The 17,921-nt window shown below is 44.6% G+C and overlaps 2 protein-coding genes across 2 annotated transcripts; both read left to right on the forward strand.

Annotated features, from left to right (window-relative positions):
* The first annotated feature begins 382 nt into the window (after positions 1-382).
* LOC133166789 (Fc receptor-like protein 3) lies at positions 383-3,424 on the forward strand. Its single transcript, XM_061297064.1, has 8 exons — positions 383-586; positions 1,294-1,332; positions 1,469-1,816; positions 2,114-2,416; positions 2,488-2,751; positions 2,817-2,858; positions 2,963-3,041; positions 3,150-3,424. The coding sequence occupies exons 1-8, from the start codon at positions 556-558 to the stop codon at positions 3,298-3,300; spliced, it is 1,257 nt and encodes a 418-aa protein (XP_061153048.1). The 5' UTR covers positions 383-555; the 3' UTR covers positions 3,301-3,424.
* A 363-nt stretch (positions 3,425-3,787) lies between these two features.
* Positions 3,788-17,798, forward strand: LOC133167222 (uncharacterized). The gene is made up of 12 exons (XM_061297846.1): positions 3,788-3,972; positions 4,602-5,309; positions 5,420-6,106; positions 6,302-7,069; positions 7,139-7,255; positions 7,391-7,529; positions 8,426-8,463; positions 9,493-10,200; positions 15,054-15,740; positions 15,939-16,706; positions 16,776-16,889; positions 17,036-17,798. Exons 1-12 carry the CDS (start codon positions 3,957-3,959, stop codon positions 17,179-17,181), a joined length of 4,896 nt encoding a protein of 1,631 aa, XP_061153830.1. The 5' UTR covers positions 3,788-3,956; the 3' UTR covers positions 17,182-17,798.
* Positions 17,799-17,921: the final 123 nt, after the last annotated feature.

The raw sequence follows: 17,921 nt of genomic DNA on the forward strand, positions 1-17,921 counted from the left end.
GAGGGAGGGAGGAGGGGAGGAGGGGTGAGGGAGGGGTTACCTGCAGAGGATTTGAGAGTTAAAGGGAGAGTTTGCAGTAAAAAAAAAATCAAAATAAGCCCCATAAATATGAATCAAGTATGATTATGTAAGCATAAATGCACACTATTTGGTTTAATGTGTTTATGGAATAGACGCCTCACACTACTGATGTTCTGGGTTCGATTCTCATCTTCAATCTTTTTTTTTTGTGTGTAGTCCGGCTTCCTCTCATTACCCCAAACCATGCATGTACGTTTTAAGTGCTCTAGCTCTTAGTTAAAGAAAGTTTGAAAGTAGTTTAGGGAATTTGCCCCCCCCCCCCCCTTTATCTGACACTCCTCCTGTTTACAAATTGTCACAGGAAGGAAATGTCTCCACCAAGATGACCATCACTATCTTCTGTGACTGGCCTCTTTCATTGCCTTTTGCTTTATTACAGCACTGAGATATTTTCCAGAAGACTGGAAATATATATATTTATCATCAAATAATAATTTTTCGTTTTGTGAGAAAGATCTCAAAGCTTGGGGTGGAATGAACATCATCCTAATCTCCTCATTGCTGGGTGAGTACATCAATAGATGCCAATTCAACTTTTATTTTATTTTCAAGTCTCTTAGTGCAGTGGTCCCCAACCTGTTTTGCACCACCGACCGGTTACGTGTCAGAAATATTTCCGCGGACCGGCCTTTATATAAATAAAATACATTTATATGAATAAATAATACAATTATGATAAATATATAAATACGATGAACGGGACGGAGGTACAGTGGGAGCTCTCCTGGATGGAGATGTCCAACCTGCTCTATCCGTGCAAATGAAGTGGGGGTGGGGGTAGTGGTACATATACAGAGAGAATACACAATTGTGCGTTTGTAGTTTGTTGTGTAGTTTTTACTTCAGCCTTCAAGCAAGGTATTGCCAATACACGTCTGTGTGCGTTCATGTTTATGAGAGAAGAAAATACAAGTCCATCCACATTCCAGGCGCTCCCATGAGGACGACTAGCCAGCGTGAAAGATTCATTGAGTGTGAGGCTGTTGTGTTACAGCACATGTGTAAAAAGGCTCACAAGATCATGACAACTCTGTGTGTCTATGTGACTGGTCCGGACTTGTCAAGCACTGCAAAGCTTAAAGCAATTTGCAGGGCTGTCACAACACTTGGGGATTCATTCTTTTGTATCACCGTTATTTTAACTTCTTTTTTTTTATTTTTTTTTATTTATTGGTGGATCCTGTGTGTGAGGTTTTGTTTTTGTTATTTCAGGTGTAGCGGCACTCGTACTCCTCGTTGCAGCTTCTAAAGGTAAGGTCACCGGCATAATTGACTTCAATTAAAATTGCATGATGGTTTATTACTGGGAAGGTGAGGTGGAGCTAAGGAGGGAGACACATTTAAGCACATCCAGTTACAGCTCTACTCTGCATTGTGCATCGCTCAGTCCCGAGGACATCATTCAGCAGCATCAATCAAACTTCCAACCCAGATGACTCGCGAGTCAGCGTGACCGTGTGGCCGCCAGGGACGAAGGTCTTCCTCGGGGAGTGTGTGCTGCTGCGATGTACGGTGGAGTCCAACTCCACTTTGGCGTGGACTTACCGCTGGTTCAGAAATGAGCCTCGCCCCACCCGGATGGGGAAGGACCCCCGGCATCTGCTTTCTGGGGGTAGCTACTCCATCACCGCCGTGGCGAGGGAGGACGCCGGCAGGTACTGGTGCCAGGCCGAGTGTTCCGATACTAACACCACCAAGGCGCTCCTAAGCGGTCCGGTTTCACTGAGTGTGTCAGGTGAGGAAAGGTTTGTTTGGTAGAACCGGCGGATTTTTTTCTTGTGGAAGGGGCATTGGGTGGGCAAATATATCATGGGGTCTGCAAAACAAAACTTTTACAAACTCAAAAAATTATTTGGAAAATGCTAGTTAACATTCAATATGTTGCCCGTGTGGATGTGAGGAAATTTTGACAAAAATTCTAAAAATAAATCAGTAAATGCCCCAAAGTCAATTATCCTGCCTGGCACCTGGGGTGAGGGGGGGCATGTCTAATTTGAATATAATAATGTATGTACTTTTTTGTGTGCTTCAGAGTTGCCCCCACCCTCACTGACTCTGACCCCCAGCTCCAGGCACATGTTCGCTGGCGAGACCTTTACCTTGCACTGTCCCGAGAATCTGACCAACTCCACAGCTTGGGTCCTGAGGCAAACCTCAACCAGCCACTTCATAAGAACCGCAGACTCCAAGACCGGTGCATGCTTCTCACCAGGCAGTGTAGTCAACCCAGGCAGATCCAGCACCTGTTTGGTCTCGACTACGAAGGGCCAAAGTGGGCTGTACTGGTGCGACGGCGCCGAAGGCCGCAGCAATGCCGTTCACATCACCGCCACCTGTGAGTCTTCAGAAAGATGTCAACGCAGCATCATGTCATTTTTCTTTTCTGACTTTTATATTGTCCGACAGCCGGTCCGGTCATCATGAGGACCCCCGCCTTCTCCGTACCACAAGGGGGTAGCGTGGTCTTAGCATGTCGCTATCAGAAATCCAACCACACAAAGACGACCTTCTTCAGGAACGGCATTGAAATGTTCACATCCAGTTCCCTCAGTCCAACCGCGGAAATGAAATTAACCATTCAGAATGTGAGCGAGGCGCACGAAGGCTTTTACAAATGTGCGTCAGAGGACGGAACGCTGGAGAGCCCACAGAGCTGGTTGTCCGTAACAAGTAAGACATCATCGCTGCTGGATCTTCTCTCGTTGTTCAGTGTTGACGTTTTCTATTTGTTTTAGGCGACTTCTTATCTACGGATGTGTCAGCCGCCTCCACCTCTAGTAACTCATTTTGTTTTAAGCCTGAATTATAAACATGCAGACCTTGAAATGAATCTAATCGTCACATCACTCAGGAAAACAAACATGACTGATTCTTTGAACAGGCTCCTGGACGTGGCTCGCTGTTTCATGCATTCTTATGATCCTCATCCCGCTTGCTATCTTGCTAATTCATCACTTCAGGTCAGTAGCATATTAAAAAAATATTTTATTATACAGTGGGTCCTCGGTCATAATAATGTATGTCTATAAAAAAAAAAAAACATGGCCTATTTTATGATTCTTGTGTAGGTACAAGATGCTTTACACGCGCAGCTGCTGGACGGGTTCTGGCGAGGAGACTCCCGCCTCCGTCCTTCCCGCCACCAAACAGGACGTGACGGAGGTACAGTGGGATCTTTCCTGGATGGAAATGTCCAACCTGCTCTATCCGGGCAAATGAAGTGAAGGACTTGGCAGACAGAAGGCAACAAACTCGTTTTTTCCTGTTATTCTTCTAACTGTCAGATTGTTTTGGCATTGAGTATTTTTCCTTGTTCAAATAAAGTTTGAGCTTTTATCGGCAATTGCAGTGGGTTAATATACAGTATAGAGTTCAACCTTTAAATCAGATTTGCTGGATGAGAAATATTTCAGATATGCAGAATAGAGGCCCTCGAGGACTGGAGTTTGACACTTCAGATGTAGATAGTGTATAGTTGTTCATTTCAGGCTCTCAGTAAAGGCTTGGTAGGGATATTGAAAAAGTCATTGAATGACAAAATGTTGGTCTTTGGGTATAAAATGTTTTTGACATACTTTCATCATTTTGAGATCTGTACCTTTAAAGTGAAACGTACTGGCTGAAACCAGTTAGACTGCTTTGTCTTTTTTTGGCAAAACTGATTCCTTTCTTAAACCCGCCCACTAATCATCACTGAGGAACGGTGCGTGACGGAAGAATTCAGTCTGCTGAAGTCAGTCTTGTAACAGGTACAAGAATTTTCTTTCAAAGAGTTCTGGCGAAGAAGCGTGAAATCAGGAGATAACTAACAGGAACCAGGGGGAGTTGATTTATTTGGCTTTGGGACCATTTGAAACCCCCCACCCCACCCCAGAATGGCAAACCCAGAAGGTAAGTTGACTCTCTTCCCTGCAATGAATATGAATTTGTCAGTAAGGTGTTCATTTTTTATTTGGGGTTTTTATTGTGAAGGTTGCATGTGCAAAATAAAAATAATAAATAAAAAAGAAACTTTATTTGCCCAGGTCTTATAACTTTTCCTTTGTTTGGTGGTGTTGGGCGTTAACATTCAAAAGAACTCCAACCGTCAAACCAGAAAGACCTGACTAAAGAGAAAGACTTGTTGATTACAGGGACAAGGAAGCCAAAGAACATTGGTTGTCAACCTGTAAAACTGGAAAAACACTCTGAACTTTGGAGTGAATCAAATATATTTTTTTTGTATTAGAGACCTTATTCTCTGTTTAGAAATGTTTGAGGGACACAATAAGGGGGTTAGAAAAATATATCCAAATACGCCAGCGACTGTTTCATTTCAGGTAAATTTCCGTTGTTTGCACAAACAGCAACTGAAAGTGTTGAATTCAGTGGATGTATAATTAGCTTTTCACTTGCAACTGAAACCAGTAGGGAGAGGTTGGCATGAAAAAAATAAATAGCTGCTTAACCTCGAGTTCAGCTTTTTTTAATTTTATTTTTTATATATAACTCTGCTTTGTTGTGTACTTTTTGCTTTCCAGAGCTAAACGAGATGCCTGAGCGAAGACTAGTCATAATCGGTGCTCGACGGGAGGGCAAAAGCTCAGCAGCAAACACAATACTGACAAAACAACGCTTCGAATGTTCTCGAACTCAAACACAACAGGCCGAAGCCAGGCACGGAGTTGTGGAAGGCCGCAACCTGGTGTTGGTCGACACTCCGGGATGGAAGCGCTCGCCTTCCCTCAACGAGATTCCAGAGAGAGACAAGCAACAATTTAAGCTATATGCCTCCAAGTGCCAACCGGGACCGCACGCCTTCCTCCTTGTGGTCCCTACAGATGCCAGCTTCTCCCATAAAGAGAAAAAGGCCGTGCTAGACTACATGAAGCTGCTGGGGAATCGGGTGTGGAGCTACACCATGGTCCTGTTCACCTTCGGAGACTACCTGGGCAACAAGACCATCGAGCAGCACATTGAGAGCGAGGGTGCGGCACTCACCTGGCTGATAGGAAAATGTAATGACAGATACCACGTGCTCAACAACAAGGACAAGAGCAACTTATCTCAGGTCACTGAATTGTTGGAGAAGATCGACGAAATGGTACGTGAGAATAACAACGGCTTCTACATGCTGGACAGCAGCGTCTTCCATGCTATTCAGAAGAGGGACGAAGTGGCGAAGAAGGCCCAACAGCGATTCAGGCAGGCTTTGAAGCAACAAGAGGAACTGAATAAGAAAATTTCAAGTAAGTATAGCAAGAGCTACTCTACCACCTGGTTATGGCCTTCCTCAAGTCAGCAACTTTTTGACAACAATATCTTATTGTTGTTTTTTCCTCCCCCCTGAAAATTTTAGAAATGAAGCCCATCCAGAAACTTCAGATTATTCTCCTGGGCAGCCATGGTGTTGGCAAAACCTCCGTGATGAACACCATCCTGGGTATCAAAGAACAAGAAGACGAGACAACGGTGCTTTCTCAGCTTCACGAGGGCAGGGTGGGCAAGATGGAAATAGCAGTTGTGGACACGCCCGGTTGGCGGAAAGGCTCCCTCGCGCGTGACACGCCAGAAATGATCAAGGATGAGGTTGTGCATAGCCTGCTCAAGTGCCGCCCTGGACCCGATGTCGTCTTGCTGGTGATCGATGCAGATGCTTCGTTCAACCGCAGGCACCTGGAAGCAGCCACCACACACGTTGAGCTGTTAGGGTTGAACGTGTGGAAACACACCATGGTGGTGTTCACCCGAGGAGACTGGCTGGGCTCACGCAGCATCGAAGAATACATTGAGGGTGAAGGCAAATCTCTGCAGTATCTGCTGGAAATATGCGGGAACAGATATCACGTCCTGGACAACATGAACGAATACGACGGCGCTCAGGTTGACAAGCTGCTGGAGAAAATCCTTCAGACGCTGGCAGGGAATGATGGGCAACATTTTGCACCCAAGAATGAGATGTTGAATGCCCTGAAAGAGAACGAAAAAAAAGTGCAACTCGCTGTTGGTCGGAGAACTCAACTCAAGGCCACCAGAGGAGTAAAAGGTACTTGTCCCAATGTCTCGCATGTTTAGAATTTGCGTTTTTGGCGCCCCAAACCTTGTTGGCTCTGGGAGCCCGTTTGTAACCTGAAATGTTCATAAATCAAGACAGTGTGTCCCCTTGAATTGAATGGGAACACAATGAATCTGTTCCACTCATACATTTATGATCTTGGGATTTTTTTTTTTTGCCACACAGGTCCTACCAAAAAGTTGCACGAGATAAAAATCTTGATACTTGGTGAAAGAAAGTCCGGAAAGACAACAGCAGCCAATTTGATCCTGCGAGATAAAGTCTTTCCTACGCAAGCAAATGACGGGTGTATGGCAAAGCAGGCACCGGTCGCCGACAGGCAGGTCACAGTGGTCGACACCCCTGGCTGGGCAGCAGAGGAGTCCGAGTGCACTCGGGAACAGGACCGAGAAATAGTCAGCGGTCTGACCCTGAGTCCTCAAGGGGTCGACGCTGTTCTGATTGTGTTGTCCTTGGATTTGAAGTTCAGGGAGGCCAATCATGACGCCCTGGTGGATCACATCACGCTCTTTGGCGACAAAATCTGGAACCACACAATGGTTCTGTTCACAAACGAAGACACTCTGGCAGACAAATCCTTGGAGGAGTATATCGAGAAAGAAGGCCAAGCACTGCGACGGTTGGTCGACAAATGTGGGAACAATTACCACTGTCTGAACATCTTAGAGACACGCGATGATACCCAGCTCGTCCAGCTGTTTAGGAAGATAGAGGACCTGTCAGCAAAGAACCAGGGCCGCCTCTTCTGTCCCAACATGGACGACATCTACCGTAGTATTGACGAAAAGTTCCAGAAGAGGAATCGTGCTGTTCGTAATATGGTGGTGCAGGCGTTCACAAGCCAAAGGCTGGAGCTGTTGAGAGAGCACAAGACGAAGCTGGAGAAGCTACATGATAACATAAAGGAGATTGTTCCCTCTTCATTGGCACCGAGTAAGTCCTATTAAATTCTCATCTTGATCATCTAATATTCTTTGCGTTTCACGTTTGCTCTTCTTAAAGGCAAGGCCAAGAAGAAATCTGTTCTGTCAGATATTGAAGCGCAGATTGATGAGCTGAGTAGGAACATTATGAAGTTAAACAAGTCAACGAACAGCATGGACTTCTTGATCCCTACCTGTACGTAAACGTGTCTTGTTGTGTGGATGTTACTGTTACCGTACTGTGCAATAATAGCAAAGTTAGCATACCGACTGTTAGCATTTCATTTGTGTCAGTGATGCCTATTAATATGTGAATTGTATTCATTTGCAGTGAGTCAATCGACACCAGAAGTGGATAAAGTTCTGGACTGGATGTCTAAACATCAACGCAACACCGATGATTATAACTCGACGCTCAACATGTCAGAGTCATCAGCATACGGATCCCTGCCTGTTTTTCCACCGGGTGACTGAGCTGCATTATGTCGTCGGTGTGCCAATCAGGGAAAGGCCTCATACAATCCCAGAACGGGCTTCTTTGGGGTCGCGGGGTCGCGGGCGTACTGGAGCCTATCCCGGCCGTCATCGGGCAGTAGGCAGGGGACATCCTCGACCGGCTGCCAGCCAATCGCAATTTTTTAATGTTTATGTTTCGTTTATTTATTTTGTAGGCCAATTGAGTGATTTTGAGTTTTGTTTTTATGTTTATATTTCGTTTATTTATTTTGTGCTGGACTACAGATAGAACTGTACTTTTCTGCTAAATCTGGTGTAAGGATCGCTTCATGGCTTGTCATACTAAAAAATGTATGTGCACAATGAAAAAATAAAATCAATAATTTCCTATACTCGAGATAAAAAGTTGGCAAATTGTTGCCGTCATTTTTATTTCACGTTTCATCTGTGCTTGTTGATAGAAAAGTGCAGAACATGCAGAATAGCAGCCCGCGAGGACTGGACTTTGATACCTCAGATGTTGATAGTGTATGGTTTGATCATTTCAGGCTCATAGTAAAGGCTTGGTAGGGATATTGAAAAAGTCATTGAATGACACAATTTGGTCATCACATTTTTTTTGGGCACGAATGACATACTTGATCATTTTGAGATCTGTACCATTAGAGTGAAACCTACTGGCTGAAAGCAGTTTGACTTTGTCCTTCTTGGCAGAACTCTGATTGCTTTCTTAAGCCCGCCCACGAATCCTCACTCAGGAACGGTGCGTGACGGAAGGCAGTCTGCTGAAGTCAATCTTGTAACAGGTACAAGACTTTTCTTTCAAAGCGTTCTGGCGAAGAAGCCTAAAATCAGGAGAAAACTATCAGGAACCAGGGGGAGGTGATTTATTTGGCTTTGGGACCATTTGAAACCCCCCACCCCACCCCAGAATGGCAAACCCAGAAGGTAAGTTGAAATAAACATAAATTTGTCAATAAGGTGTTCATTTTTCATTTTGGGTTTTTACTGTGAAGGTTGCATGTGCAAAATAAAAAAATAATAATAATAAAAAAAAAAACTTAATTTTCCAAGGTCTTGTAACTTTTGTTAGGTGGTGATGGGCTCTTGCAGTTTTTCTTTTGTTTGGTGGTGCTGGGTGTTAACATTCGAAAGAAATGCAACCAAAAACCAAAATGACCTGACTAAAGTGAAAGACTTGTTGATTACAGGGACAAGGAAGTCCTGGCCCAAAGAACCTTTGTTGACAACCTTTAAAACTGGAAAAACACTCTGAACTTTGTAGTGGATCAAATATATTTTTTTGTACTAGAGACCTCATTCTCTGTTTAGAAATGTTTGAGGGACACAATAAGGCAGTTGGAAAAATATATCCAAATACCCCAGCGACTGTTAGGGTTTACAGATTATCTTGATGATATGATTATGTTGGGATGTAACGTGTAATGATTAACCTGTCCTGTCTTAACAACAGTAGTAGAACAAAGTGCTAAGGTCTTTTGAACTGATTGACTAGCTGCAGAGGAAGTAATCAAAGTTGTTTTGTTTACACAATGTCGTAAAAGACCCCCTGCTCTGCTTTGGTCAGCAGGCCAGGGGCATCAACCCCATCCTGTCCACTCTCACCCCCACTCTTTCTCTCAATAAAAATGCTCCTGCAAGAGGCCAGAGTCAGACCTCATTTGATCATCGCTGTACGCACAGCGACGAATGACTCTCCACCTGCAGGTGTTTCAAAGGGCATACTGTCTCCTGTGTGGTTCTTGCAAAATAAGTTAGAGTGAGCGCCACCCTAACAGCGACAGTTTCATTTTAGGTCAATTTCCATTGTTTGCGCAAACAGCAACTGAAAGTGTTGAATTCAGTGGATTCAGGAAAAAAATAAATAGATGCTTCACCTGGAGTTCAGCTTTTTTTTTGTTGTGTTTGTTATATATATATATAACTCTGCTTCGTTGTGTACTTTTTGCCTTCCAGAGATAAACGAGATGCCTGAGCGAAGACTAGTCATAATTGGTGCTCGACGGGAGGGCAAAAGCTCAGCAGCAAACACAATACTGACAAAACCACGCTTCGAATCTTCTCGAACTCAAACACTACAGGCCGAAGCCAGACACGAAATCGTGCAAGGCCGCAACCTGGTGCTGGTCGACACTCCGGGATGGAAGCGCTCGCCTTCCCTCACCGAGATTCCAGAGAGAGACAAGCAACAATTTAAGCTATATGCCTCCAAGTGCCAACCGGGACCGCACGCCTTCCTCCTTGTGGTCCCTACAGATGCCAGCTTCTCCCATAAAGAGAAAAAGGCCGTGCTAGACTACATGAAGCTGCTTGGGAATCGGGTGTGGAGCTACACCATGGTCCTGTTCACCTTCGGAGACTACCTGGGCAACAAGACCATCGAGCAGCACATTGAGAGCGAGGGTGCGGCACTCACCTGGCTGATAGGAAAATGTAATGACAGATACCACGTGCTCAACAACAAGGACGAGAGCAACTTATCTCAGGTCATTCAATTGTTGGAGAAGATCGACGACATGGTACGTGAGAACAACGACGGCTACTACATGCTGGACAACAGCGCCTTCCATGCTATTCTGAAGAGGGACGAAGTGAAGCAGAAGGCCCAACAGCGATTCAGGCAGGCTTTGAAGCAACAAGAGGAACTGAATAAGATTGTTTCAGGTAAGTATAGCAAGAGCTACTCCACCACCTTGAATGGCCTTCTTCAAGTCAGCAACTTTTTGACGACAATATCTTGTTGCTGTTTTTTCCTCCCCCCTGAAAGATTTAAAAATGAATTCCATCCAGAAACTTCAGATTATTCTCCTGGGCAGCCGTGGTGTTGGCAAAACCTCCGTGATAAACACCATCTTGGGTATCAGCGAACCAGAAGACGAAACAACGGTGCTTTCTCAGCTTCACGAGGGCAGGGTGGGCAGGATGGAAATAGCAGTTGTGGACACGCCCGGTTGGCGGAAAGGCTCCCCCGCGCGTGACACACCAGAAATGATCAAGGATGAGGTTGTGCATAGCCTGCTCAAGTGCCGCCCTGGGCCCGATGTCTTCTTGCTGGTGATCGATGCAGATACTTCGTTCAACCGCTGGCACCTGAAAGCAGCCACCACTCACGTTGAGCTGTTTGGGAAGAACGTGTGGAAACACACCATGGTGGTGTTCACCCGAGGAGACTCACGCCGCATTGAAGAATACATTGAGTATGAAGCCAAATCTCTGCAGTATCTGCTGGAAATATGCGGGAACAGATATCACGTCCTGGACAACACGAACGAATACGACGGCGCTCAGGTTGACAAGCTGCTGGAGAAAATCATTCAGACGCTGGCAGGGAATGGTGGGCAACATTTTGCACCCAACCAGGAGATGTTGGATGCCCTGAGAGAGAAGGAAAAAAAAGTGCAACTCGCTGTCCAACGGAGAACTCAACTCAAGGCCACCAGAGGAGTGAAAGGTACTTGTCCCAATGTCTTGCATGTTTAGAATTTGCGTTTTTGGTGCCCCAAACCTTGTTGGCTCTGGGAGCCCGTTGGTAACCTGAAATGTTCATAAATCAAGACAGTGTGTCCCCTTGAACTGAATGGGAACGCAATGAATCGCTTCCACTCATACATTTCTGATCTTGAGATTTTTTTTTTTTTGCCACACAGGTCCTACCAAAAAGTTGCATGAGATAAAAATCTTGATACTTGGTGAAAAGAAGTCCGGAAAGACAACAGCAGCAAATTTGATCTTGCGAGATAAAGTCTTCCCTACACAAACAAATCACGGGTGTATGGCCAGGCAGGCAACGGTCGCCGACAGGCAGGTCACAGTGGTCGACACCCCTGGCTGGGCAGCAGAGGAGTCCCAGTGCACCCGGGAACAGGACCGAGAAATAGTCAGCGGTCTGACCCTGAGTCCTCAGGGCGTCGACGCTGTTCTGATTGTATTGTCCTTGGATTTGAAGTTCATGAAGGCCAATCAGGACGCCCTGGTGGATCACATCACGCTCTTTGGCGACAAAATCTGGAGCCACACAATGGTTCTGTTCACAAATGAGGACACTCTGGCAGACAAATCCTTGGAGGAGTATATCGAGAAAGAAGACCAAGCACTGCGACAGTTGGTCGACAAATGTGGAAACAATTACCACTGTCTGAACATCTTAGAGACACGCGATGATACCCAGCTCGTCCAGCTGTTTAAGAAGATAGAGGACATGTCAGCAAAGAACCAGGGCCGCCTCTTCTGTCCCAACATGGACGACATCTACCGTAGTATTGACGAAAAGTTCCAGAAGAGGAATCGTGCTGTTCGTAATATGGTGGTGCAGGCGTTCACAAGCCAAAGGCTGGAGCTGTTGAGAGAGCACAAGACGAAGCTGGAGAAGCTACATGATAACATCAAGGAGATTGTTCCCTCTCCATTGGCACCGAGTAAGTACTATTAAATTCTCATCTTGATCATCTAATATTCTTTGCGTTTCACCTTTGTGCTTCTTAAAGCCAAGGCCAAGACGATATCTGTTCTGTCAGATATTGAAGAGCAGATTGATGAGCTGAGTCGGAACATCATGAAGTTAAACAAGTCAACGAACAGCATGGACGTCTTGCGCCCTACTTGTACGTATACATGTCTCGTTGTGTGGATGTTACTGTTCTGTGGTTAGCATTTGAGCAATTACCGTACTGTGCAATAGCAAAGTTAGCATACCGACTGTTAGCATTTCATTTGTGTCAGTGATGCCTATTAAAATGTGAATTGTATTCATTTGCAGTGAGTCAATCGATACCAGAAATGGATAAAGTTCTGGAATGGATGTCTAAACTTCAAGGCAACACTGATGATTATAACTCGATGCTCAACATGTCAGAGTCATCAGGATACAGATCGGTGCCTGATTTTCCACTGGATGACTGAGCTGCATTATGTCGTCGGTGTGCCAATCAGGGAAAAGGCTTCCTCATACAATCCCAGAATGGGCTTCTTTGGTTAATTGAAAATTCTAAATTGTCTGTAAGTGTGAAACCGTTTTTAAATGGTTGTGTAATTACATTTGCTCTGATTTCTGTCTTGTTTCCATTCCGGATGAATGGGGTCGCGGGGTCGCGGGCGTACTGGAGCCTATCCCAGCCGTCATCGGGCAGTAGGCAGGTGACATCCTCAACCGGCTGCCAGCCAATCGCAATTTTTTAATGTTTAAGTTTCGTTTATTTATTTTGTAGGCCGATTGAGTGATTTTGAGTTTTGTTTTTATGTTTACATTTTGTTTATTTATTTTGTGCTGGACTACAGATAGAACTGTAATTTTCTGCTAAATCTGGTGTAAGGATTGCTTCATGGCTTGTCATACTAAAAAATGTATGTGCACAATGAAAAACTAAAATAAATAATTTCCTATACTCGAGATAAAAAGTTGGCAAATTGTTACCGTTGTGTTTATTTCACGTTTCATCTGTGCTTGTTGATAGAAACTATCTTTCTTATATTTGGTCCTCGAGGGCCGCTATCCTGCATGTTTGAGACGTTTCCCTCCTCCAACATACCTGATTTGACCCATTGTTATCAGGCCCCTTTGGATCTTGGTGATGAGTTCAACATTTAAATCAGATTTGCTGGATGAGAAATATTTCAAACATGCAGAATAGCAGCCCTCGAGGACTGGACTTTGACACCTCAGTAGATAGTGTATGGTTTGGTCATTTCAGGCTCATAGTAAAGGCTTGGTAGGGATATTGAAAAAGTCATTGAATGACAAAATGTTGGTCTTTGGGTAGAAAATGTTTTTGACATACTTGATCATTTTGAGATCTGTACCTTTAAAGTGAAACGTACTGGCTGAAACCAGTTTGACTGCTTTGTCCTTCTTGGCAAAACTGATTCCTTTCTTAAACCCGCCCACTAATCATCACTGAGGAACGGTGCGTGACGGAAGAATTCAGTCTGCTGAAGTCAGTCTTGTAACAGGTACAAGACTTTTCTTTTAAAGCGTTCTGGCGAAGAAGCGTAAAATCAGGAGAAAACTATCAGGAACCAGGGGGAGTTGATTTATTAGGCTTTGGGACCATTTGAAACCCCCCACCCCACCCCAAAATGGCAAACCCAGAAGGTAAGTTGACTTTCTTCCATGCAATAAACATAAATTTGTCAATAAGGTGTTCATTTTTTATTTTGGGTTTTTACTGTGAAGGTTGCATGTGCAAAATAAAAAAAAGAAATCAAAAAGAAACCTTATTTGTCTTGTAACTTTTCTTTTGTTTGGTAGTGTTGGGCGTTAACATTCAAAAGAACTCCAACCGTCAAACCAGAAAGACCTGACTAAAGAGAAAGACTTGTTGATTACAGGGACAAGGAAGTCCTGGCCCAAAGAACATTTGTTGTCAACCTGTAAAACTGGAAAAACACTCTGAACTATGGAGTGGATCAAATGTATTTTTTTGTACTAGAGACCACATTCTCTGTTTAGAAATATTTAAGGGACACAATGAAGCGGTTGGAAAAATATTTCCAAATACGCCAGCGACAGTTTCATTTCGGGTCAATTTCCATTGTTTGGACGAACAGCAACTGAAAGTGTTGAATTCAGTGGATGTATAATTAGCATTGTTTCACTTGCAACTGAAACCAGTAGGGAAAAATAAATAGCTGCTTAACCTGGAGTCCAGCTTTTTTTAATTTTTTTTTTACATATAACTCTGCTTCGTTGTGCACTTTTTGTTTTCCAGAGCTAAACGAGATGCCTGAGCGAAGACTAGTCATAATCGGTGCTCGACGGGAGGGCAAAAGCTCAGCAGCAAACACAATACTGACAAAACGACGCTTCGAATCTTCTCGAACTCAAACACAACAGGCCGAAGCCAGGCACGGAGTTGTGGAAGGACGCAACCTGGTGTTGGTCGACACTCCGGGATGGAAGCGCTCGCCTTCCCTCAACGAGATTCCAGAGAGAGACAAGCAACAATTTAAGCTATATGCCTCCAAGTGCCAACCGGGACCGCACGCCTTCCTCCTTGTGGTCCCTACAGATACCAGCTTCTCCCAGAAGGAGAAAAAGGCTGTGCTAGACTACATGAAGCTGCTGGGGAATCGGGTGTGGAGCTTCACCATGGTCCTGTTCACCTTCGGAGACTACCTGGGCAACAAGACCATCGAGCAGCACATTGAGAGCGAGGGTGCGGCACTCACCTGGTTGATAAGAAAATGTAACGACAGATACCACGTGCTCAACAACAAGGACAAGAGCAACTTATCTCAGGTCATTGAATTGTTGGAGAAGATCGACGACATGGTACGTGAGAATAACGACAGCTACTACATGCTGGACAAGAGAGTCTCCCATGCTATTCAGAAGAGGGACGAAGTGGCGAAGAAGGCCCAACAGCGATTCAGGCAGGCTTTGAAGCAACAAGAGGAACTGAATAAGATTGTTTCAGGTAAGTAGAGCAAGAGCTACTCCACCTTGTTATGGCCTTCTTCAAGTCAGCAACATTTTGACGACAATATTTGTTGTTTTTTCCTCCCCCCCCTGAAAAATTTAGAAATGAAGCCCATCCAGAAACTTCAGATTATTCTCCTGGGCAGCCGTGCTGTTGGCAAAACCTCCGTAATGAACACCATCTTGGGTATCAGCGAACCAGAAGACGAAACAACGGTGCTTTCTCAGCTTCATGAGGGCAGGGTGGGCAGGATGGAAATAGCAGTTGTGGACACGCCCGGTTGGCGGAAAGGCTCCCCCGCGCGTGACACGCCGGAAATGACCAAGGATGAGGTTGTGCATAGCCTGCTCAAGTGCCGCCCTGGGCCCGATGTCTTCTTGCTGGTGATCGATGCAGATGCTTCGTTCAACCGCTGGCACCTGAAAGCAGCCACCACTCACGTTGAGCTGTTTGGGAAGAACGTGTGGAAACACACCATGGTGGTGTTCACCCGAGGAGACTGGCTGGGCTCACGCCGCATCGAAGAATACATTGAGGATGAAGGCAAATCTCTGCAGTATCTGCTGGAAATATGCGGGAACAGATATCACGTCCTGGACAACATGAACAAATACGACGGCGCTCAGGTTGACAAGCTGCTGGAGAAAATCATTCAGACGCTGGCAGGGAATGGTGGGCAACATTTTGCACCCGAGCAGGAGCAGTTGGATGCCATGAGCGAGAAGGAAAAAAAAGTGCAACTCGCTGTCCAACGGAGAACTGAACTCAAGGCCAACAGAGGAGTGAAAGGTACTTGTCCCAATGTCCTGCATGTTTAGACTTTGCGTTTTTGGTGCCCCAAACCTTGTTGGCTCTGGGAGCCCGTTGATAACCTGAAATGTTCATGAATCAAGACAGTGTGTCCCCTTGAACTGAATGGAAACGCAATGAATCTGTTCCACTCATACATTTCTGATCTTGGCATTTTATATTTTCTTTGCCACACAGGTCCTACCAGAAAGTTGCACAAGATAAAAATCTTGATACTTGGTGAAAAAAAGTCCGGAAAGACAACAGCAGCAAATTTGATCCTGCGAGATAAAGTCTTCCCTACACAAGCAAATCACGGGTGTATGGCCAGGCAGGCACCGGTCGCCGACAGGCAGGTCACAGTGGTCGACACCCCTGGCTGGGCAGCAGAGGAGTCCCGGTGCACCCGGGAACAGGACCGAGAAATAGTCAGCGGTCTGACCCTGAGTCCTCAGGGGTTCGACGCTGTTCTGATTGTGTGGCCCTTGGATTTGAAGTTCAGGGAGGCCGATCATGACGCCCTGGTGGATCACCTCACGCTCTTTGGCGACAAAATCTGGAACCACACAATGGTTCTCTTCACAAACGAGGACACTCTGGCAGACAAATCGTTGGAGGAGTATATCGAGAAAGAAGACCAAGCACTGCGACAGTTGGTAGACAAATGTGGAAACAATTACCACTGTCTAAACATCTTAGAGACACGCGATGATACCCAGCTCGTCCAGCTCTTTAAGAAGATAGAGGACATGTCAGCAAAGAACCAGGGCCGCCTCTTCTGTCCCAACATGGACGACATCTACCGTAGTATTGACAAAAAGTTCCTGAAGAGGAAATTTAATTTTCTTAATATGAGGGTGCAGACGTTGACAAGCCAAAGGCTGGAGCTGTTGAGAGACCACAAGACAAAGCTGGAGGAGCTACATGATAACATCAAGGAGATTGTTCCCTCTCTAAATGGACCGCGTAAGTACTATCAAATTCTTATCCTGATCATCTAATATTCTTTGCGTTTCACGTTTGCTCTTCTTAAAGCCAAGGCCAAGACAACATCTGTTCTGTCAGATATTGAAGAGCAGATTCACGAGCTGGGTAGGAACATCATGAAGTTAAACAAGTCAACGAACAGCATGGACATGCCCCTTAATTGTACGTATACATGTCTCGTTGAGTGGATGTTACTGTTCTGTGGTTAGCATTTGAGAAATTACCGTACTGTGCAATAACATACCGACTTTTAGCATTTCATTTGTGTCAGTGATGCTTATTAAAATGTGAATTGTATTTGTTTGCAGTGAGTCAATCGACACCAGAAATTGATGATGTTCTGGAATGGATGCGTGAACTTCAAGACAACACCGATGAAGATTGTGACTTGATGCTCAACATGTCAGAGTCATCAGGATACAGATCGCCGGCTGTTTTTGCGCTGGATGACTGAGCTGCATTATGTCGTCGGTGTGCCAATCAGGGAAAAGGCTTCCTCACACAATCCCAAAACTTGCTTCTTAGGTTAATTGAATATTCTAAATTGACTTTAAGTGTGAAAGTGTTTGTAAATGGTTTGCTCTGACTTCTGTCTTGTTTCCATTCTGGAAGAATGGTCAACAGAGTGACCCTAACTCTAGTAAAGAACAATGCCAACAATTCTTGGTATTCACTGAAACCCTGAATGACCACGGTTGGTATTTAAATTGAATTTGTAGGGATGTTAACATTGTCCTCACACTGTAGACTAATTTTAATTGGCTTCTTACACCATCCTTGCAGTGTATGTTTTAATATATATATATATATATTTTATCTGTGATGCATTTTATTGTATATATTATGCATCGGATTTTGTTGTGTAGGCCAATTGAGGGATTTTGTTTTTGTTTATATTTCGTTTATTTATTTCGTGCTGGACTACAGATAGAAATGTACTTTTCTGCTAAATCTGGTGTAAGGATCGATTCATGTCTTGTCATACTAAAAACGGTATGTGCACAATGAAAAAATAAAATCAATTTCCTATACTCGAGATAAAAAGTTGGCAAATTGTTGCTGTCGTGTTTATCTCACGTTTCATCTGTTTGTTGATAGAAAATATCTTCCTTATATTTTTTTCAGTATAGAGTCAGCGTCCTGCCACGAACAGCCAAATTGTGTGTAGAATTGACACTAACTAAAAAAAGTTAG

The sequence above is a fragment of the Syngnathus typhle genome, linkage group LG14 (genome assembly GCF_033458585.1).
Source record: "Syngnathus typhle isolate RoL2023-S1 ecotype Sweden linkage group LG14, RoL_Styp_1.0, whole genome shotgun sequence".
Lineage (NCBI taxonomy): Eukaryota > Metazoa > Chordata > Actinopteri > Syngnathiformes > Syngnathidae > Syngnathus > Syngnathus typhle.